Genomic DNA, 23,545 nt, shown 5'->3' on the forward strand with positions numbered 1-23,545 from the left:
AGCAAGACTTTATTTCTAAAAGGAAAAGGTGGCACTGTAGTGGTCATTCCTCCATCTTCCACATTCAAGTACATGGTTTTAAAATTATAAGGATATTGCTCAGCCAACATTTTGAACCATAGTCTTTCTTCCTCATCAATACATTGTGTTTTTTGAATCCCATCTAGTAAACAGAAGTCTATTTTCGTCTTGGGTCACAATGTATAATTACTAGTTTAGTGGAAATTGTAGCACATTGAGAGTATGAGCAGAGTTGGCAGTAGAATTTTAATGAAGAATTCTTTAAAGAAAAGTAAGATTATTTTAAAAAGAAGAATGGGATAAGAATATAGAACTGCACTGTTTTCAAATGTCAGATATAATTATGGCAGCTGATGTACTCCCCTTCAAAAGAGTAGTGCAGGTGTATTTAAAAGTATATCAGCTCTGAGAGTACAGGCTGATAAAAATTTGCAACTCCCCCTTCTCATTCATCTTTGCTGAAGGGGCCAGTGCTGTTGTCTCTTCTTAACAGGAATAGGTTTACTCTGTGTGGCCACATACTATTTATTTCTTTTCAGTTGACCAGCATGCTGCCATCTATTTGGAGCTGGAACTCAAAATTGGGCAGGAGCCCCAATCTTTGTTTCTATAGGCAGGGGTAGGCAACCTGGAGCCCTCCAGATGTTTTGGACTACAACTTCCATGAGTCCCAGCCAGCATGGCTAATGGTAAAAAATGGTGGGAATTGTAGTCCAAAACATTTGTAGGGCACCAGGTTGCCTACCTCTGGTCTGGAGTGATAGTACTGTTTGGCTCATTTGGCGCACAGCCTGTGGTTAATGCTGAGAAACAAGAAGCAGAACTGAAAACAACTGAACCCATCTGATAGCATTTTCCCTGTGCTATTGTGATGGTTTCATACATTTCTGCTTGAGGAGAATACCCAGACTTGGAAGCTTCACAGAGTTCTTCGTGCCCAAGAATCCCTCATGAATTGCTCTGTAGAGTATGAAAGTCTAAATACATTCTCCATCAGCTATCCAATAAAAGATACAGTTGAGCACCTTTAAGTCCCACTTTTTTAATGGAAGAGTTAAGCACATGCACCCATGATACTAGACATTCTTAAGTTCAGTTCAAGGCAAACCATAGTTAAGGAAGCTTAACTATAGTTTACAGTGATGTTTGAATTGACAAATTATGGTTTGTGATGAGTTGGCAAACCAGAATTGGTTACCATGGCTTGATGTTTGTTTCCAAACCATGGGTTGTTGTAATTATGGTTTGTTATGATGTCTGTAGTCCATAATTATGACTGATTCTCTGCCCCTGGAAACCAATGCATCTAGAAACTGGAATCAGATAAAAGAACGAAAGCAAACAAGCAGTTCTGAACTATATTTTGCCTGTAAATATAGAAGCTCAAACTATAGTTTTGGCTCTAAAGAACAGTTAGTGCAGACCATTGTTTTGTGTGATAAAGCCATAAGCTTTCTGTTAGTTGTCCTGATATCTTGATGTTTATGTGAGCTGACCCTCAAAGTCTTTTATGATTTACCTCTTGCTTTTAACAATAGTTACTTTAACTATTTCCCCCAACCTATTTCTGAAATGAAAAGTAATATTTTAATACTGTCACCTTTTCAGTTTCAGTACAAGAAGAGGGTATACAGACAAATGAATCTTGATGAAAAGCATCTAGCTAAGCTCCATACCAAGGTATGTCCAAGTGCAGAGCATTTAATGTATTAGAGACTACCAGAAAGCATAGTAGTCTCTGGTGCATTTTATTGACCTTTAATTAAAATCCTTTACCTTTAATAACAAGTTAACAAAAATACAGTACAGATTACAACCTTGGTGTTAATAAGATCTGATCCTGTACACATTCATTCATTCATATAGTTGATATGAAGTCAAATAGGTAAAGATGCTACATTAATCAATATATTCAAGAATTCTGAAACATTCTAACAGATTTCTCCGCCACTATAGCCCTGTTTAGACAACATTTTCTCCCTGGAGTTGTACCTGGAAAGAGATTGGGAGCAGGTTGTATGTTCATTTGCTCCTCTCATTCAGGAAGGTACTCTAACTTGAGAAGAAGATAGGCGTCAGCTGGCCCCTAGAGATAGTATGAGGTCACTGTGCACTCTCATTGCCATAATCCAGACTTGTACAATGGAACACAAGCACAAAAGAACTAGAAATATATGCAGAGCCAATAACTAAAGCACATAATCTTATTCACAGTCTACACATCAACTCACAAATCATACAGCATACATACAGTCAGGGCCAGAAATATTGGAACAAGGATAACTGTTTTGGCAGTTGGCCTCTGTACACCACCACATTGAAGTTGAAAGGAAACACACCCAGCTGGGAGCGAAGTCAGGACTTTCAGCTGTAATTCAAGGGGTTTGACAGAAGTGGGGCACTAACCATTCAGGAAGTACAGGCAGTAGCATACATACATATATATACACATACACATATACACACACACACACACACACACACATCACTGGTGGCTCATAAGTAATGGAACAAATGGCTGACAAGCAGCTGCATGGCCAGGTGTGGCCTGTTTCCTGGGTACCCCATGACTAAGCAAGCAGATAAAAGGCCTGGAGGTAGTTTTGAGTATTACATTTGCATTTGGTAGCTGTTCACTGGAACTCCCAACATGAGGTCCAAAGAGATGTCCATGCAAGTGAAGGAGGCCATCATTAGGCTGAGGAAACAAAGTAAACCCATCAGAGAGATAGCAGAAACATTGGGAGTGGCCAACACAACAGTTTGGAACATCCTGAAAAAGAAGGAATTAACTGGCAAGCTCAGCAACAGCAAAAGGCCTGGAAGACCACAGAAGACAACTAAAGTGGATGACCGCAGAATTCTGCTCATGGTGAAGAGGAACCCTTTCACAACATCTAGCCAGGTCAAGAACGCTCTTGCATTAGTAGGCATGTCATTGTCAACATCTACAGTCAAGAGATGGCTTTATGAATGTAAATACAGAGGCTTCACAACAAGGTGCAAACCACTGGTAACGCTCAAGAACCGAAAGGCCAGATTAGCCTTTGCCAGCAAACACCTAAAAAGGCCTGCCCAGTTCTGGATTAAGATTCTTTGGACTGATGAAACCAAGATTAACTTGTACCAGAATGATGGGAAGAGAAAAGTATGGAGAAGGAACAGCTCATGATCCAAAGCATACCACATCATCTGTCAAACATGGTGGAGGCAGTGTTATGGCATGGGCATGTATGGCTGCCCATGGAACCGCGTCACTGGTGTTTGCTGATGACCTGACTGCTGATAAAAGATGCAGGATGAATTCTGAAGTGTATAGGGCTATACTTCCTGCTCGGATTCAGACAAATGCTGCCAAACTGATAGGACACTGCTTCATATTGCAGATGGATAATGACCCAAAACATACAGCAAAAGCTACCCAAGAGTTTCTGAAGGCAAAGAAGTGGGATGTTCTTAAATGGCCAAATCAGTCACCTGATATCAACCCAATAGAGCATGCTTCTTACTTCCTGAAGACAAGACTGAAGGCAGAAAGACCCACAAACAAGCAGCAGCTGAAGGCAGCTGCAGTCAAGGCCTGGCAAAGCATCTCGAGGGAGGAAACTCAGCATGTGGTCATGTCCATGGGTTCCAGACTTCAGGCAGTCCTTGACTGCAAAGGATTTTCATCCAGGTATTAAAGGCGATCCTTAAGTTTGAAATGATGTTGGTTTGTTCCATTACTTATGAGCCACCAACGACGGGTGAGTGTATACCACTGGCTGTCCTTCCTGAATGGTTAGTGCCCCACTTTTGTCAAACCCGTCGAATTACAGCTGAATGTCCTGACTTTGCTCCCATCTGGGTGTGTTTCCTTTCAACTTCAATTTGGTGGTGTATGGAGGCCAACTGCCAAAACAGTTATCCTTGTTCCAATATTTCTGGCCCTGACTGTATATGTCGCATATTATCAAGGAGGCAGAGGTCCTCAACGTTTTTGGGTCAGTGAGCACATTTGGAATTTTGAGAGTGTCATGGGTGCTCTCACAAAATGGCTGCTGTGGGGCTCCCCGTTTACAAAATGGCTGCCATGGTGGGCATGGCGAATTACAAAACACCCATTTTCCAGAAGGCAAACTGGTGAAACTAAAAGAAAGGCAACTTGCCCAAGAAACTAAGTACAAGGCAGAGGTGAGGGCTGAACTCCAAAACACTAAACCACTCTTTTGAATCCACAGTTTTCTGCTCCAACATGCATTTCACAGAAGGCAAACTGATGAGGCTCAGAGACAAGTAACTTGGACAAGAAACTGAGTACAAAGCAGAGGTGGGGTCTGAGCTCCAAATGGTAAATCACATATTTGGCCCCACAAAGGACAACAAAATACCCGTTTCACTAAAGGTAAAACGGGTATTTTGGTGGTGGTCAGAGAAACATAAGTACACAAAAAGGCAATACACCCAACCCTCATCACACACTTGCACCAAAAAACGAACAGGCTATTCCCTCCAAGAGAGAAGTATGGATTTGAAAATAATTTCTCTCAGGGAATAGAAAATCCACAGACATGCTGTGTCCAGACTTTGTCACCAGTGGCAGCAGTTTGCATATGGAGCGTGCTCTGCTCCCTGCCAGTCTTTTCCCTCATATATATGTTTTGATTAAAATAAAAAATAAAATGAACATTAATTTTCTAAATTTTATATAGTTTTCTATTAATCTAACACAACTCCAAGGTTAACTTGTTGTTGTTCAGTCGTGTCTGACTCTTCGTGACCCCATGGACCATAGCATGCCAGGCCTTCCTGTCCTGCACTCTCTCCCGGAGCGTGCTCAAGTTCATATTCATTGCAAGGTTAACTACTGAGACACTAAGATGATAATAACTAGGTAGGCTCCTCCCACTGAATTCCACTCCTGCTCCCAGCCTTTCTTCTGCTCTTGTCACAATAGAGAAAAATGAACGATTGAGCCCGAGAATCCTGCATTTATTTGAATGTGGGATCTCCTTCACCCTGAAAGAAAAAACATCCACTTTCTAAGATCCTGGCCCTGTGTGCTAAAACTGAAGGTCCATTCCCAGTCTCCTCCTACTTACCAATCCACGGGGAAACTATTCTTTGAAAATATCCTCTATATAAGCAGGAAATAGGTCCCTTTTAACTCGCCCTCATATTTATTTAGCTCATTAATTACAGACCCTGCCCTATCCAAGGACTCTGAAGGAAATGAAAGAGCCCCATGACACACCTAAATCCTCCAGCCATGTGCTGTAAATAGAATTTCCACTTACATGTATGCCAATTCAGTCTGAATATGAATCCTCTCCTCTCCGTCATGTGCCATTCAGGTAAAAGCAATTGTACAAGTATCTGTATACTTAGATGGGTTTGATATTTCACAGAAAGCTAAATATTTGACCTTTTGTCTATATATAGTCCCCCCACCCCCCAAAGTACTAAAAGCAAGAGCATAAGAAGAGTCCTGCTGGATCAGACCAAAGGCCTATCTAGTCCAGTATCCTGTTTCCTACAGTAGCCAATCAGATGCCTATGAGAAGCCCACAAGCAGGACATGAGGGCAATAGCCATCTCTTGTTCCCCAGCGATTGGTACTCAGAGGCATGTTGTCATGGAGGTAATATATAGACATGACTAGTAGCCATTGATGAGGGAGCCCCTTTTGAAATCACTTTTTAAAGCCATCCAAATTGGTGGCCATCACCAATCTTTTTCCAAAGGCATGTTTCTGTGAATATTGCAGATACATTGCAGATGCACAATTTTCAAATAATAATTATCTTTATGGTATGTCCTCAAAGACTTAGCATATACTTAGCATATACCCTAACTAAACATTAGGACATGATTTCAGTTGCTGTAAAATGGCACAGTGGAGGCATTTTAAGCCTGTACGATATATTTGCAAAATTGTGTATATTGAATATGTGGAGGCAACAACTTGCTGATACAGTACATATATGCCAGGATGTATATGTACGTACTATGTATGAAATAGACCCTTCTGCACATTAGTTTGAAACATGCAGTCCAACTATAAGTGGCAATAAGTAATAACTGAGAAGATGTGCAATCTCTCTACTCTACTATATGTTCAGTATGCACAATTTTATGCAGCTTTATACAGCTGAGAATTTTTCCTATAACTGAAATGTATATTTTATGGTAATAACGTTTTGCATAATGCTTTTTCCAGACTAATTTTCGAAAATGTATGGACCATGTTCACCACCTCTCAGTTGAAAAACTAACAAAGATGCTGGACCGAGGACTTGATCCTAACTATCATGACTTAGAAAGTGGAGGTATGAAAAAAACATATACAGACAATATACACGTTTAGTTAATTACAAACAAGAAATGCTAAGTTGTATGACGGGAGTTGATGATAATCCATTATATTCCTAAGGAAGAGAAACATTATAAAATGCTATTTAAATATGAATTCTAGAATTTTTTCCCACTCTTGTCCACTTTAGAAACCCCACTGACTTTGGCAGCCCAACTTAGCAACACTGTTGAAGTGATCAAAGCTCTGAAAAATGGTGGAGCTCATTTAGATTTCAGAGCCAAAGATGGCATGACAGCTTTACACAAAGCAGCTAGAGCCAAGAACCAAGTAACCCTGAAGGTAAATTCTTTTGGAGGCATATTGTATGTTGTTTTATGAAGATGAGTGTATGAAGGAAAATGCTCTGAGGTAATTATCAGTGTCCTTAATGGATCTTTTAATCTGCATTTGCTCAGAGATTTTTGTCTTTGTCTTTTGACTTTCAAGACTATCTTTCAACAAGGAATTAATTATGGCAGGAAGAAAAATGGAGGTGAAACGTTGCCTTGTTAATTGACAGAGAATGTAATATCTGTCTGTCGGAAATAGGAATATACAATAGCCGCTTATCAGACTTTGAATGTGAATATCATTTTCAGTGAGCTACCATTTTTCACATCTTTAACAGTGTTTTTTGTTCTCTTTGCCTTTCAGATGTAGTGTTTATTAATTTATTCTGCTTCCTTAATTTGTCCGAGTTTGAAATCTGACATGAGTCATATTGTAATAGAGCAAATGGGTTGGATCCAGATTTACACTGGATCAACTGTGCTGACAGAAGTGGATTTCCCTGCCCCCTGCTTTCCGTGGCAGCCTCTCCAGCTCTCTGAAAATGCTACACAGAGAGTCCGGAGACTGTGCTGAATGGGGTGAACTGTAGTGTCTAGGGGGAAGGGGAATCCCCCAAAATCAGGCAGAGGGTTCTCTGCAACTGGAGCTTTTCCTCTCACAGAAGGTCCCTTCCTCTTGTGGAAGGCAGTTCCTGGATCCAGCCAATAGAATTTTGAATAGACCTAGGAATATTGGTCTCTTGAATACCTGAATTATTAGAAACTAGAACATTAAATAGTGTTACTGATCTACCACTGAACAGTGGACAAGTCCTTCACATTACCTTTTACTATGTCAATTTCACTACAGAGTGACCAGTCTTTGTAATGAAAGAAGAACAGATAAATACATTCTCTCCCCTCCACTCCTGCCTAAACATACTAACATGGAAATCAGTTTTACTGATGTATTTGGAATTTACTTCCAAGTAAATGAACTTATGATTGCAGCCTGGCACCCTAATCTGAAATATATGTAGTTGGAAGTAGGTCCTACTGATTTCAGTGCAATGTACTTCCAAAGTAAACAGTCTTACAGCTCAGTAATTGCATGTCTACTCAGTGAGAAGTGTGGTTCACTGTGTTCAATGAGACTTATTCTTAAGTATACATAGGACTGAAGTCTTAGTATGCATCTTACAACTATGTATTGAAAAGATCACTTTTGTTTCGTTATTAGCTTACATGCTCATACATTCTTCAAAACATACAATTACTTGCAGACCCTCTTAGAGCTTGGAGCATCTCCCAACTACAAAGATAGCTGTGGACTGACACCATTGTATCACACCGCTGTAGTTGGAGGGGATCCATATTGTTGTGAGCTGTTACTTTATGAACATGCTACTGTTGATTGCAAAGATGAAAATGGATGGCAAGAGATTCACCAGGTAGGAAAGATGTTTTAAGAAAAGTGTATGTGTTCAGTGAGATTTTTCTTTTTGTAATCAATAACAATCTATGTAGTGAGGAAGGAAGGACTCTGAACACTTATTGTACTGAATCTGTTGAATTAATGTACTTTAAAAAAATGTTTGCTACTGTGGAAGAACAACCTGTGGGTTATCCTGCCCATATCCCTAAATATGGAAAAACCACAAAAGTTTTGCCACCACTGTTCCTTTTATTAAAAGGTTGAAACTTGGGACTATGGTACTTCATGCCACAAGGTGGCCTCAACTATAAAATGCTTTAACTGCTGCCACCAAAAATCAATCCTCTGTGCCTGCGTTGCTCAGTTCCTATGCTGTAGGCATCAGATGGACACCACCACTAAAGTCAAGATGAACATAACTAAGATATTTTTAAGGGAATTATATACACAATCGAATAGAGTGTTAGTTTTTAAATAATAGGATGGGATTGTTTAAGGAAGCAATCCTATGGCCACTAGACACTGTCTAGAACACCATAGGATTTTGTGGTTTTTGGGAACTGAGGTCAGAGCCAGGGCTCCAAATGCGGTTCCCAGAAACCATGCTCCCTGCCCCCTCTCCCATCCCCTTGTAGCTGGTGTGGTTCCCTCCGTGCTGGCTACATCACTGCTGTTGGAAACAGAGTGTGGGGATGGGGGAAAAGGTGCGGTAGGGGGTGAGGGGGAAGGAGAAGTGTGTTACACAGCTTCCTATGTGCTGCGCGGTCTCCTTCCCTCCCCGTCCCCAAACCTGTGGCTATACAACCAAAATCGGCCATCTAGCCAAAGCTGTAGGGCGGACAGAGCACGGAGGCAAGGATGCCTCTGTGCTATGGCTGCCCTGCATTGGATACTCGGCAGCCCCTGACTTAGGAGGCTGCCAACTATCTCAATCAGATTGTACCTAAATGTCCTTAAATATCCTTGGTTACTGTTCCTAATAAGTAAGAGAGTCTACCCTAGTTTATAAGCTCTCAAGTGCGTTCTCCTCAGACTAGGTTTCCCTAAGCTCCACCCCAGCCAGTCCCTCACAACCAGGGACAGATGCTGTTCAGCAGTCTTCCTCTGGGTTCTAGGATGTTTTTGTTTGTTGGCCTGCTTGCTGAAGCCACCTCTTCTCAGACCTCTGCCTGAATCCTTCTGGTGCTGGGCTTTGCCACCTGCTTAACCACAACCTCACAGTTTCCCGATCATCTCAGCCACTAGCGCTTGTATTTAGACCTTCCAGCTGGATTCCCTCAGGGCCAAAACAGACATTAAAGATGTAGCTGCCAGCTACTACTTTTTAAATTTTTACTCTAGAGTAGGCACAGAGCCCCTGATCTGGATCAGGACCTCAGTTTGGCCAGTAGGTTTTTTTTTTTTAACCCTTTCCCTCTGCTGTGGTCTCGATCCAGATCAGAGCCTAGGCCTGCAATTTCTGTTGCAAAACAGTGATCCATTAAACAAATGGATTAGTATTTTGCTGTAGAAATTGCAGGTGCAATTTATCTGGTTAAAGCCCCCGTAACTTCCCAAACTAAGCTCCCAATCCAGATCAGGGGGCTCTGTGCCTACTCTAGAGTAAAAATGAAAAAGATGTAGCTGCTAGCTATGTCTTTAAAGTAATGCCTTTTTGGCCCTCAGGATGAGCTTTTTCCTTCCCCAGCTTTGAACACTCTCCCTTCAGTAAATAACCATTCTGTCCCCTACTCTCAAATTGACATTGACTCTAACAGAGTTCTAATTGACCTTTTTTTGAAATCTCTTGACTAGTATCATGTTCCTTATGGTATTTCTAACTGTCAATCATCTGGCCAGTCCAAACAAAGTTAGCTTCTCCCTCTAGCCATTTTCCAATTCCGCTGGAAAACTCCCCTCATGGCAGCTATGTTTCTTCTTAGCTACTATGAAAGTTAATTTTAGAAAAACCAACCAACCATCTTTTACTAAAGTCATGAAGGATATAAAACAATACAAACTCACACTATTTTTATTGTTACAAGTACAGACACTGGATCTTCATTGGTCTGCTTAACAGCATACTATTTTAGTACATGCTCATTTCTTTAGTTTTGTATTGGCATTACACTAGAGCAGAAAGCTATTTCAGCTAGGGCAGAGCTGAAACTATTTAGCTTGCTTTGTGTTTTATTTTCATGAGTGTTGAAAAACATCATCTGTTTTTGGTGATTTTTGGCACTAATTGTAAACACATTCATGTTGCTTCAGTGTTGTTCTTTCCTGTGTCATTTTCCTTCTTCTTTGCACTTACTGTCTTCAGCCTCTTTTGACCACACTACCATTAAAAGAGGAGAATGATGCCCAGAAGAAACAGCAGCAGTCAGGGGAACAAAATGGTGCAAAACAACATTGGAACAATACAAATGTTCGATGTAGAAAAGCTCTTTGAGTAATTCTGTCAGGGTGGACACTGAGCCCATAGAATCCCAGAGTAGTTCTGATTCTGAGGAAGAGGAGCCACTCCTGGGAGAGGAGCGCGCTCATCTTTCCCAGGGCCAACAGCTGACAGAGATTCCTCCCACCGGCATTCCTAGCTTAGATAGCAGTCCTAGGAGTGACAGAGCGTGGGAAGCAGACTTGCTGGATGTGCGACGCCGATGCAGGGAGCGGCGCCAAATGGAGGGCACGGAAAGGAGGCGTAGTGCCCGGTTGGTGTGCAAACAATGGTTGCGCCCAGAGGATCCAAGGGAAAAGGGGAGGGACTCTCCCTAGCCCATAAGTTCAGGGTCTGCCAGTGATTCCCTTTCAAACGGGGACCAACTGTTCCAACTTAGGGCATAGGTACTCTGCTGCTCATATCTAGTTGCTAACAGTAGAGTTGTTAAGTTGTAAAAGAGGAATAAAGCTTTGAAAAGAATCCCTTTGTCTGTGTCTGGACTTGGCTACTGGATTAGACTGAGAGAGGCCTCCAAGGAGCCCTTGACAAATTCCTTCAGCTGCATCAAATGTTCTCCTTTCAAATTCAGTATTGAAATGTAGAGAATATGGCTGTCTTCACACCTTGGTTTTTTAGCACAATCATGGGAGCTTTCAGTGATGCTGCTGCTCTCCTGCTGCTGTCTCACAACTTCCCATCCCTCTTCCTGTGTTATCTGAGAACAGGGAAAACCTGGCATTTTCTGTCCTTGAGATTGAAATCACCATTTCTCCCCTGTGTATTTCCCCTTTAGCGCTTTGTCCTGCTTTGTGTGGGCTTGTGCTAGGGGGTGCTGCTGGGTGGTGTTGAATAACATTGTCATGACAGCAAATCACTGGGAGGGTAGGGGCAGGTCACTGACTGCACTTCCAGTGAGGGTTAAGTCTCATTGACATCAGTAGGGCTTACTTTTGAGTAGACATGCACAGACTTGAACTGTAAAGTGGTTAACCATCCCAAATGCTTCTCCAAGATCCCCCTGAACACAGCAATGCTTACTTCTGAGTAAACTCATTGGCTGTAAGGCTTTCCTTTCCTGGGAGTAAGTGCCATTGAAATCTGTGTGGCTTGTTTCTGAGTAGGCATGCATAGGAGTGCATTGTAAGTCTACTTAGAGTAGCAGTCTTAAGGTCTCCCATCCCCTTCAATACATTTACTTGGAACTTCCCCTCCCATTGACTTCACTGACTGCTTCTACTCCCTTTTGTTCACCAGTTTGGTGGGCTTTTTTCCTCCCAGGGTGGATGGGGGAGTCTCCCTTCTCAGCCACACAGGAGAAAGGCTTGACAGATAGTATTTCAGTGGATATTAAAAGTGCCTTTTCTCCTCCCCTGAATAAATTCATCATGCAGAGCTTGGAATGGTCATTTTTAATGCTTTCCTTTTGGGGTGTGGAGTTGTTTTAGATAAGGCAGTAATGCTGAGGTGGTTTTCCATAGTACTCCCTCCCACCTAGTCAGCCACTGTCTCTTCTCCTAGCCCACTTGGCAGCGTTGTTGGGAAGCCAGAATAAGGGGGAAGAGCAACAACAGCATGGGGGGGGGGGGAAGCAAGCCACTATCTCTTCTCCTAGCCCACCTTACAGGGTTGTTGGGAAGCCAGAAAAAGGAGGAAGTAAGTTGGGTCTAATGAAGAAGGTGTCCCCTATGAAGCAGTCACCTGGGAGGGGGGGCTGCTAAGGATGGCTTTGTGCATTGACCATATACAAGTCAATTTATGGATTTCTTAGTTCTGTAGCAGGGAACCCGGAAATAAATATACCCATCAAACTCAGTAGTGCAAGCAATATACCGCATGTAATTCCATCACATGCCGACATATTTAACAGAGAAGGACTAGCAGTGCCAGCAACCTCAGGGTAAACCACCGAGAAGACTCTCTCTCCCTTACCACAAAGTCGAAGGAAGGGAGGGGCAGGGGACCAGCTCCCATAGCCTACTAGAAGGGCTTCTGACTTCCCTCCTGCTGTGAAGGAGTGGAGGGATGGGGTGGAGCCATCAATCATGTTACAGGAACATATGATCAGGGGAGGAGAGGAAGCAAGGGGCCAGCAGCCCCCTTCTGTCCTGATGGTTCCATGCAGCTCCGCCCAGCCATGAATAGGTATAGAGCGGAGGGACAGTATGAGAGATACCTGTATACAGGGCCAGTCTAAATTGCAGAAAGGACCTGGAATCAAAAGGACCGGATTGTAGTGGGAAAAAATGCCAGGTGTGAAGAGAGCCTATATGGTACAGCCCTAGTTTGAAATGCTTTTTCTTTTTCCCCCCTGGTCCACTTTTCTAGATAATAAATCTTAATTTTCTCAACAGAATGAAAAAAGCAATCTCAATCTCATTTATGGTGGTAAAGTGGTATAGATATATCAAATGGAATTACATATACAAATAATGGGATAACACACAGTTCCTGACATACCAGATGCTGTTTTCATTTTCTATGCTGCAGTGAAAGGTGATCATTTGGTACATTTTTACAAATCAACTTTGAACCCATGTGTGGTGGCAGAAAGTTAAGTGAAGCTGTAAGTGTCATGTGGTCCCTTTCTTTGTAAATGGATCTCTTACTGTAACAACTGAGTATGCTTCAATATTTAGCAGCTGGAAATGTCTGATTTATATGGTTAGAATGATAAAGCGTAATCTGAACTGAACCTTACTTCATCTCAGTGGTTCTGGTGCCCTCTTGAGCTACCCAGTGGAATTACTCAATATTCATTAGGCGATGCTAAAGCTTGCTCAGCTCCATGACTTCCACCACTCAGGGTGTCTTTACTGCTTTTAGTGCTGTAAATGCTTGTAGTCTGGAAAGTCCATATGCTTAAATGAGTGCCAACATGTTCTAACTAGTGCTACCCTGCTCCACTGAAGGGAATCAGTAACAGTTTCACATTCCCCAGTCCCTATTTCTTCCACTAAATTGATCTTAAGTTCTAGAAAGTAATTGCAGATAGTCCTGCAGTAGGAACTAGTTAGATTAGTCAATGAGGGCAGCAGATTTATATAATTTTACAACGCTATAGGTGGCAGTAAGGGAACAGTCTGAGTCATTTTGTTTGTTGGACTCATGCTGTAGTGGTAGCCTTAGGCCAAACTACTAATTTATTTATTTCGATCATTTGTTAGGTACTTTTCAGCTGTGGCTTTCAGAGGGGATTAAAGATAAAACCCTAAAAATACAATAAAAAAGAAACATATCCTAGTAGGCCGTTAAAAATCTGGCATAAAATAACTTCACTGCAACTGTTAAAAGTCTTGGGCAAATAAAAAGGTTTTCATCCAGTATCGAAAAGAGAATGAGGACGATGCCAGACAAACCTCTGGGAAGGGAATTCTAAAGGTGGGGTGCCACGGTGGGAAAACACCAGTCTCCATTCACCACGACCTTACTTGCTTTAGATGACAGTGGGTTACAGTGTGGGGACTTTGTGTCTAATTTTAATGGTTGGTCAGCTTCATGGGGAAGCAGGTGGTCTTTTGGGTAACTGTGTTTTAGCTACTCATTTGATGTGGACATCACATGTTTAAGGTACCATATAATTTGGCCCTTAGGGTAGCTTCAAACTTTATGGAGCAGACTGGTGTAAAACAGCTTTTTATGTCTCACTCATCTCTGTTCTGTGTATTGTGTGTTTTTGTGAAAGTGTGTATGAGGTTTTTTTTTGTCAGGATTGAAAAAATAATGGACTGATAAGACCTCTGGATTAATTTATTTATGATGATCTACTCTGGAAAACGACATAGTGTGGAACGGTACATTGGGCCTGCTCATAATGCTTTTCAACCAAGATAGGCCAAGTTCATGTAATGGAACCTCAGTATTACACACTTTTACTCCTTGTAAAAAGACCCTTATTTTAGACCCATACAGCATTTTACCTCTGTCTGCTTAAATACTCTTGGTTAAATCCAATGCTGGGCTAGCAGACATCCACCAGGGCAACAGGACTTTCTCCCTATTCATCGTTATGTAAAATGAATATTGGAAAGCTTCCTACAGAAAACTGTGAATATATATCAATAAACAATGGTTTTAGTAAAAACCAAGTTGTTACTGATGGCTTCTTCACTGTGCCAAGATATTTCACACTTCCCACAACTGATGAGAAAATGGGAGGGGCTGTAGCTCAGTGTGATAGAGCACATGCTTTGCATGCAGAAGGTTCCAGGTTCAATCCCTGGCTTCTCCAGGAAGGGTGAGGAAAGAATCCCTGGAGAGCCACTGCTGGTCAGTGTCGACAGTACTGGGCTAAATGGGCCAATGGTCTGACTCAGTATAAGGGAGCTTCCTATGTTCCTGTGTTCCCTCTCTCCTCCCCGCTGAAGTCCTCCATGCCTGCAGGATGGAGGATCCCCCTTTCTCAGTTTTGCTGATTGAACTGCTTCTGTCAGTGGAATGACAGTGTTGGATCCAACCCTCTTAAATCTCAACACCTATAGATTGGCATGCCACAATTTTAGCCCAGTCCAAATCATGGTTACCAATATTTTGTCTGATGACATTGCTTCATTGCTCTTCCAAAGTGGAAGCGTCAAAGTTGTGACCCCTCTATAGAGAATGATGCAGAACTTAAATTAGATTAGCAGTCTTTTTTGAGTTAGATCTGTGCGTGCGCGTGTGCGTGTTTGCTTCACTGTGTATTCTTATACTAGTTGAACCTGATACATTTATTCATTATTTTCTGTTCAAAAGTCTCCGTGCTGGGAAGTATCACAGTAATTCGAAAGCAGTCTTTTGTGCTTGTAATCGGAGACAAATCAGGTTGGTTTACATCAAGAATGTAGGCTAATTGAGCAGTACAGGTTCAATAAGAACAAAGTCAGTATTCAGAACACTGTAAAACAATCCCATTTTCTCATCAGTTGTGGAAAGTGTGAAATATCTTGGCACAGTGAAGAAGCCATCAGTCACAACTTGGTTTTTACTAAAACCATTGTTTACTGATACATATTCAGAGTTTTCTGTAGGAAGCTTTCCAATATTCATTTTACATAATGATGAATAGGACACAATGGGCCACACTTAGGTGTTTTTAGACCATCTTAATTCCTGCTTATTTAATTAGGAATGGCATTTTTACCTCAGGGCTGAGGATACTGGAGGAGAAATTGAGGATAGTTTTTAATTTCAAAGGTGGCATTATTTATTTGGACTGAGTTAATCTTTCCGGTATGTGGTGCAAATAATAGTTTAACTGTTCCACAAATGCAGCAAATTTTAAGTGAATGGTGCTGCATAAAAACCTCCAAGAAAATAATTTGTTAGCATGTTAGCACATGCTAATTAAGAGGGGCAGCACCTGAAATAGTCTGTTAAAAGAAACACTCTGTAGTTACGTTCCCAAGACCAGATTTTTCTGTGGCAGTTGCACATAAACTTTGCAACCATGCCAGAAAACCTATACAAAATCACCGCATTTAGCAGGTACCTCAGTAGGTGTTCAGAGACCTCAACCAGATTAGATGTATGCCTGCTGCAGTCTGTGTTGAGTAGGAAATGGAATAATGCTGGGAGAGACCATTTCTGCACCACATTATTTCTTTTCAGTGTAGTACAAAGTATTTTTTGGTTCCGTAAACTGATTCCTCTCATGACAGAGTAGCACCTCCACCACCAGCAATTGTAAGGAAAAGCCATAAATATGCATGCATGGATGTCAGAGTAATCTGATTCAAGTGACTTTGGATTACTATGGAGTCAGCCTGTGGATTCCACAGCAAACTGGCATCTGCCAAGTTGCGAGGTTTCTGTGCAGTTGTGGACAGTTTTTTTACTTTCTGGAACTATATGCAAATTTATTTAGTTATATGAAAGTTACTGGAAAATATATTAATATATATGCCTCATTAAAAAAACAAACAAACCCAACACACAAACGTTTTATACAACTTCAACTTCAGCCTCTGCTGTGTAGCACTAAGAAAAATATGCAAAATAGTGCATACTAGCGAAAGTTACGTAAATTGCAGTGTATATTTTTATGTACTTTTTCTGAAGCGGGGCAGTGGGATCCAATTCCCTCAATTAGTGGTTGACAGAATAAAAGAGGCCTGGAAATCTGCAGAATACACACAAAACAGATTAAACAAAATCCGTACATCACTAATAAAAACACACTTTACTTGCCATAATTATTATGAATTTGTTACATGTACAACTCCTTTGCATATTAGTAAAATGCTGTCATGAACATCTTTGTAGTTTGTATTTTGGTTGTGAGGCAGATAATTGTATTTGTAAGGGAAGCCATAATGATAAACTTTTTATTTTAAATACATTTTGCTATTTCTCAACAACCCTCTTTAAAAATGTGATTCAGAAATGTGATTGTTAGTGCCATCTGGTGGCCCTGGTGTTTTCCTAATGCATGCTCATGAGCGGATAAGAAATGTATCTCAGCCTCAATTTGTAGCATAATAACTTACCATCTGTAATTATAATTTTGTACATAGATACTTTTTATTTTAAAGAGCTCACACATATACCTAAGGTTTTATTATTATTATTATAGGAATAACAAATATTCTTACAGCTTTATCATAAATCACACAGCTCTAGATTTATTTATAGTATTAGTATCAGTTACTAAAATTCTAAAAATCATATATTCAGTTTAGGAAATATGGAATATTCTGGCTTCTGTGGTTGTGGAGAAAAGTTCGAACAACTGTCCTAAAGTCCCAGAATAAAAAAGACACACAAATCCCACATCATTGTTGCTGTTGTTAATTTTAGCATTTAGTGATGCTGCCATTTTAGGCCAGTGGTTGAAATAACAAACTCTCACATGATGGGCTTCCTATTGACTCTATTCATACGTAATGGCAACCCATGGCTTAATTAGCCCATGGCTTGTTGAATCATGCGTCATAGTTACATCTGAATCTGACACTAGGTTAACTGTGGGTTGTTAACCATGAACAACCCATGAAGAGAACCCATGAATTGTTGAGTTGTGAACTACCATGGGCTGTTGTTGTGTCTGAACGCAGAATCATGGGTGTGTGTAAGTTGTTTCATCAGGTACAGAGGCAGCTCTTTGGTGTCACAAAGACTCCTGGGATATGGGCTGGAAGCCAGTGAGGTGGGCCGAACAAAACAACCCATGAATAGGAAAAACAACCCATGATGTACTTGATCGTCTGACGGCTAAATCATGGTTTAACTCAAGAAGCCATGGGTTAATTAAGCCATGGGTTGTCATTACATCCAAACAGGGTCAGTGACTGGGTTCATGCAACACAATAATCAACACTCAAGCTTGAGTGTGGGTTGTAGTTGAAATGTAGGTTGTTGTGTTGTCTGAACCCAGCCACATGGTTGTTAACCATGAACAACCTGCAGTTCACAACTCAACAAAAAAACACGTGTTCTCTTCATGGATTGTTCATGGTTAACAAACCATGGTTTGTTAGTGTAGCAGGGTTCAGACAACACAACAACCTATGTTTCAACAACAACCCACACTCAACCCATATTCAACCTTGAGTGTGGGTTATTGTGTTGTGTGGACCCAATCATTGTGTGGGCCCTTTAGCTGTTATCCAGAGGAGTATGGGCACAACAAAACTTCAGAAATAGCTTAGATTCATGGATATATCTCCCTTGGTAGTGAGGTTTTTAGGGTACTAACATGGAGAGTTAGTATCTCTTTTTCAGTTGAGTTCTTCTGCATGTTTTATTGCTAAGCAGGACTCCCATCAATGTATCTTGACTATAGGGGTCATTCATTTATAAATTGACTTCCACATGCTTTCCTGATAAGACGAACCAGGATGTTGTATTTGTTTTTGTTTAGTTTTGGCTTATACATTATTGTATTTTCTAGACTGTTTAAGGAAACAGTGATGTTGACTTTCTATGGGTTGTCTAATTGTTTCACCACTAAGCCATACAGAAAGTGCAGTCGGCCAACCAGAAGTGCAATGTGCCACTGTTAAAAGCAACAACAACAGATAATCATTTCAGTATGGAGTCTCAACTTACTACACATTTGGTTATAATATGCATCTCACTGTGCAAAGAACTTGTGTTCATAATACTCAGTAGTCAAAGCTTCTGAGTATATTATAGAATATACAATGGAGATAAACTATGTTGCAAAGTGCAGATTTTATAATTAAAACAGGAACTGTTTATCTTTTTAGGCTTGTCGATATGGGCATGTCCAGCATTTAGAACATTTTCTGTTTTATGGAGCAGACATGGGAGCACAAAATGCCTCTGGAAACACAGCATTGCACATCTGTGCACTTTATAACCAGGTTAGTTATTATAATTTCACTGCTGACATAACATAAATTATTCCCTAGAAACATGCCATGATACTGTGAATTCTTCAGACAAGGCTGTGCTGTGCTCAGCCACTGCATTGGTCTGATTTGTCATCCATTATGTGATATGAGTGGTACTTGCTAGGGGTGTCACAAGAATTTGAACAACTCTCAAATCCTTGTGAGCAGAATTGAGGAAGGCACAGACTGCCCTTTTGAACCCCATACTCCTCCCCTTGGTCCAAGGTCAAAAAACTTTTCTTGGGAAAGGGGATAACAGAGGGGCATTCCTAGTCCACAGCGGATGGTCTTTTTCCACCACAGTATGGTTTGGGACTAAAATTCCCAGAATCTTTGGTGGGAAACAGATGCTCTGCATGTCATTCTCCTCCCACACACCCCAAGTAGAAGATGTTGTTGGGTGCTACAGGGGTTCTTTCAGGTGTTTGAGTGGAACACTCAGAAAGCCTTGACTTTCCAATAGCTCAGATTTCTTCTTCTTCCTCCTCTTATTACTACTAATATAATAATAATAATAATAATAATAATGATAATTATTATTACTGCTGCTACTACCACCACCACTGCCGCTGCTGCTACTACTACTACTACTACTACAAGTGATGAGAAGTGCTGTTGTTGGGGTTCCAGTGAGCCAGTCATGCTCTCTACTGGGATACTCCATTCCATTTCCTCTTCTATTGACATTTTCACTCCTAACTGGGCTGTCTTGCCTCCCTCTTAGGTTTTTTTCTTAACTTTAAAAAAAAATTCTGCAATCCTGCAAATTGTTGGATTTCTCAAGTCTGCTGATACCTCTCTGTTGTCTGTGGATGGTGCCATTTTGGCTACATAAGGATCCAACTGAGTTCCTATTAGTATATAGGATATATACAAGTCACACCTGCAAGAAAATGTTGCAGTGTGGAGCACTTCTTTTAAGGGTTCTAGGAAGCTTTTTTGTTGTTTATTCGGTCAGTCGCTTCCGACTCTTCGTGACTTCATGGACCTGCCCACGCCAGAGCTTCCTGTTGGCCATCGCCACCCCCAGCTCCCCCAAGGTCGAGTCCGTCATCTCCAGAATATCATCCATCCATCTTGCCCTTGGTCAGCCCTTTTGCCTTCCACTTTCCCTAGCATCAGCATTTTCTCCAGGGTATCCTGTCTTCTCATTATGTGGCCAAAGTACTTCAGTTTTGCCTTTAATACCATTCCCTCGAGTGAGCAGTCTGGCTTTATTTCCTGGAGTATGGACTGGTTTGATCTTCTTGCAGTCCAAGGCACTCTCAGACTTTTCCTCCAGCACCACAGTTCAAAAGCATCTATCTTCCTTCGCTCAGCCTTGCTAATGGTCCAGCTCTCGCAGCCATAGGTTACTACGGGGAATACCATTGCTTTAACTATGCGGACCTTTGTTGTCAGTGTGATGTCTCTGCTCTTCACTATTTTATCAAGATTTGTCATTGCTCTCCTCCCAAGAAGTAAACGTCTTCTGATTTCCTGGCTGCAGTCAGCGTCTGCAGAAATCTTTGCACCTAGAAAGACAAAGCTGTCACTGCCGCCACATTTTCTCCCTCTATTTGCCAGTTATCAATCAAGCTGGTTGCCATAATCTTGGTTTTTTTGAGGTTGAACTGCAACCCAGCTTTTGCACTTTCTTCTTTCACCTTCGTCATGAGGTTCCTCAGCTCCTCTTTGCTTTCAGCCATCAAAGTGGTATCTGCATATCTGAGATTGTTAACGTTTCTTCCAGCGATTTTAACTCCAGCCTTGGCTTCATCAAGCCCAGCACGTCACATGATGTGTTCTGCCTACAGGTTGAATAGGTAGGGTGAGAGTATACAGCCCTGCCGTACTCCTTTCCCAATCTTAAACCAGTCCATCGTTCCGTGGTCTGTTCTTACCGTTGCTATTTATACAGATTCCTCAGGAGGCAGACAAGATGACTTGGTATGCTCATACCACCAAGAACTTGCCATAATTTGTGATGATCCACACAGTCAAAGGCTTTAGAATAGTCAATAAAACAGAAATACATGTTTTTCTGAAACTCTCTGGCTTTCTCCATTATCCAGCGGATATTGGCAATGTGGTCTCTAGTTCCTCTGCCTTTTCTAAACCCTGCTTGTACATCTGGCAATTCTTGTTCCATGACTTGCTGGAGTCTACCTTGCAAGATCTTGAGCATTACCTTACTGGCATGTGAAATAAGTGCCACTGTTCGATAGTTTGAACATTCTTTGGTGCTTCCCTTTTTTGGTATGGGGATATAGGTTGATTTTTTCCAATCTGGTGGCCATTCTTGTGTTTTCCAAATTTCCTGGCATATGGCATGCATCACCTTGAGAGCATCATCTTGCAAGATTTTAAACAGTTCAGCTGGGATGCCGTCATCTCCTGCTGCCTTGTTATTAGCAATGCTTCTTAGGGCCCATTCAACCTCACTCTTCAGGATGTCTGGCTCTAACTCACTGACCACACCGTCAAATCTATCCCTGATATTATTATCCTTCCTATACGGATCTTCCGTATATTCTTGCCACCTTTTCTTGATCTCTTTTGCTTCTGTTAGGTCCTTGCCATCTTTGTTTTTGATCATACCCATTTTTGCCTGGAATTTACCTCCGAGGTTTCTAATTTTCTGGAAGAGGTCTCTTGTCCTTCCTATTCTGTTATCATCTTCCGCTTCCGCGCATTGCTTGTTTAAAAATAATTCCTCCTCTCTTCTGGCTAACCTCTGGAATTTTGCATTTAATGGGGCATATCTCCCCCGATCACTGTTGCCTTTTGCTTTCCTTCTTTCTTGGGCTGCTTCCAGTGTCTCAGCAGACAGCCATCTTGCGTTCTTGGTTTTCTTTTTCTTTGGGGCGTTTTTTGTTGCCGCTTCCTGAACAATGTTGCGAACTTCTGTCCATAGTTCTTCCTGGACCCTATCTACTAAATCTAGTCCCTTAAATCTATTCTTCACCTCCACTGCATATTCATTAGGAATATTAGTGAGCTCATATCTAAGTGATCTGTGGGTCTTCCCTATTCTCTTTAGTCTGATTCTAGGAAGCTAGCCATTCCCTTTTTCGGGATACTCCATTCTGTTTCCCATCCACCCCAAATGCCAGCATTCCATGTCCATGAGCATACTCAATCGTCATGGGGGGGGGGGGGGTTCCAGAAGGTTTTTGTACTTCCTAAAACCTTGTGGTTTCCTCAGTCCTGCTGATTATTTCCTGTTGTTACAATGCTGCTGCTTTTTTTTAGCTACATAAGGATCTACACTCTGATAATCTGTTCTCTATGTATAATGAGTTATTACCATCGTATTATTAACTAAAATTGATATTCTGTTGACTAGCTCATATGGTTCTCACAGTGGTTTACAATAATATTGCAAAGATTTTTTAAGAGAAGCTGAAAGACAACTATAATTGTAACCTAACGTCTTAGATGGACCATTCATGACTAAACTCCTAGATAAGCAGTGATGTATTTCATTCTGTAATGTTACTTGTTTGACTGGTGTAATACTATCTGTCTTGTGGTGTTAGAAGGTTTTGTCTATGTGTAATATATTTTTAAACACTTAATATTTGGAAGTGTGTTTTAATGTGATATATTATTCTGAGATACCTAAACATAAGTATGTGCTTTCTACAATATCAGAAAATATATGTTTGAAGTTAACATTTCAGAAGTGCTATGGGGCATGTTGCTAGAGGTCTTTGGAAGTATGTCGCTCATGCTGTTCTGTGAGCTACTTAATGTAATAACAATGCATCTTTTCTTGCCTATCAGTTACTACAGTATGATTGAGACTGTTAGATAAAGACACAGCATGGTTTTAATAGATTCATAGAAATGGAGTACAAATGAAGGAATTCCACAGATTCAAGGAAGTAGATTTATGCTCCTTTTTTCCTCTAGTGCTTCCCTGGTGTCAATAACAGCTTCCCTCCTGGGGCAAAGAGCCACTTCAGAGGGGGGTGTTTTTTGTTATTACTATGGAGCTAGGAATGCTGTCTACCCACACTGTAGTTCTTATCCAGATTGGCGCTCCTGTTAAACTCACACACACATGCAAATGTGAATATGCATTTAACATAATTTGTAGTTTGCTTTCAAGGCCAGTTTGTATAGGAGTGCAGCCTAAAGCTTTAAAATGACCCTTAAACAGAACATGAGCACTGATGTTTTTGATTTTTTCCCCAATAGCATGCATAAAAGTCTGCATGCATGGACATTTTGCAGATCTTCAAGCAGGCATTTTGAACACTTACACCAGTGTGCAAAAAGTGAGTGCATGCAGTGTTCGGATGCAAGAGTTGGTTCAAGGGCTCTGGCAGCTGATTGTTACCACTGCAAGACCATAGGAGCCAGCTGTCTAAAACTCAGGCCCAGGACACATCTGTTTGAAAGTGGAACCTCTTGGTTTCAGTGGAATTTATTTTCCTGTAGTGCCAGGTGCTTGAATAATCCCTGGGCTATGGCAAGTTGAAGCTAAAGCAGCAGAAATTGATGGGCTAAGCAGTTGTCAATTCTATAGCTAGGCAAAATGCCGAAATCAGAGTAGAAGTCTGGGCAAAGGGATGGGGCAGTGTACATGGCAAGACATATCAGGGAAGGACACACTGAGGAGCAAACAGGCACAGAAAGCAGACAGACAAGGGAAGGAAGGAAGTGCTGAGAAGCCAAGGGCACAGTCCTGTGGGTTGTGGCCTTGTGAGATGGCAGCTTGGAGGATTCCACATGTCCAGTGCCCTC

The 23,545-nt window shown here is 41.3% G+C and overlaps 1 protein-coding gene across 1 annotated transcript in view; it reads left to right on the top strand.

Moving 5' to 3' along the window:
• Window positions 1-23,545, top strand: part of SHANK2 (SH3 and multiple ankyrin repeat domains 2) — a 556,941-nt gene that overhangs the window by 60,247 nt on the left and 473,149 nt on the right. The window contains exons 4-8 of the mRNA XM_084851942.1: window positions 1,630-1,701; window positions 6,221-6,329; window positions 6,504-6,655; window positions 7,908-8,075; window positions 18,665-18,781. Coding sequence (XP_084708068.1) covers window positions 1,630-1,701; window positions 6,221-6,329; window positions 6,504-6,655; window positions 7,908-8,075; window positions 18,665-18,781 — 618 coding nt within the window. The remainder of the gene's footprint in view (window positions 1-1,629; window positions 1,702-6,220; window positions 6,330-6,503; window positions 6,656-7,907; window positions 8,076-18,664; window positions 18,782-23,545) is intronic.

The sequence above is a fragment of the Heloderma suspectum genome, chromosome 1 (genome assembly GCF_057233095.1).
Source record: "Heloderma suspectum isolate Gila_16-S chromosome 1, 16-S_ref, whole genome shotgun sequence".
Lineage (NCBI taxonomy): Eukaryota > Metazoa > Chordata > Lepidosauria > Squamata > Helodermatidae > Heloderma > Heloderma suspectum.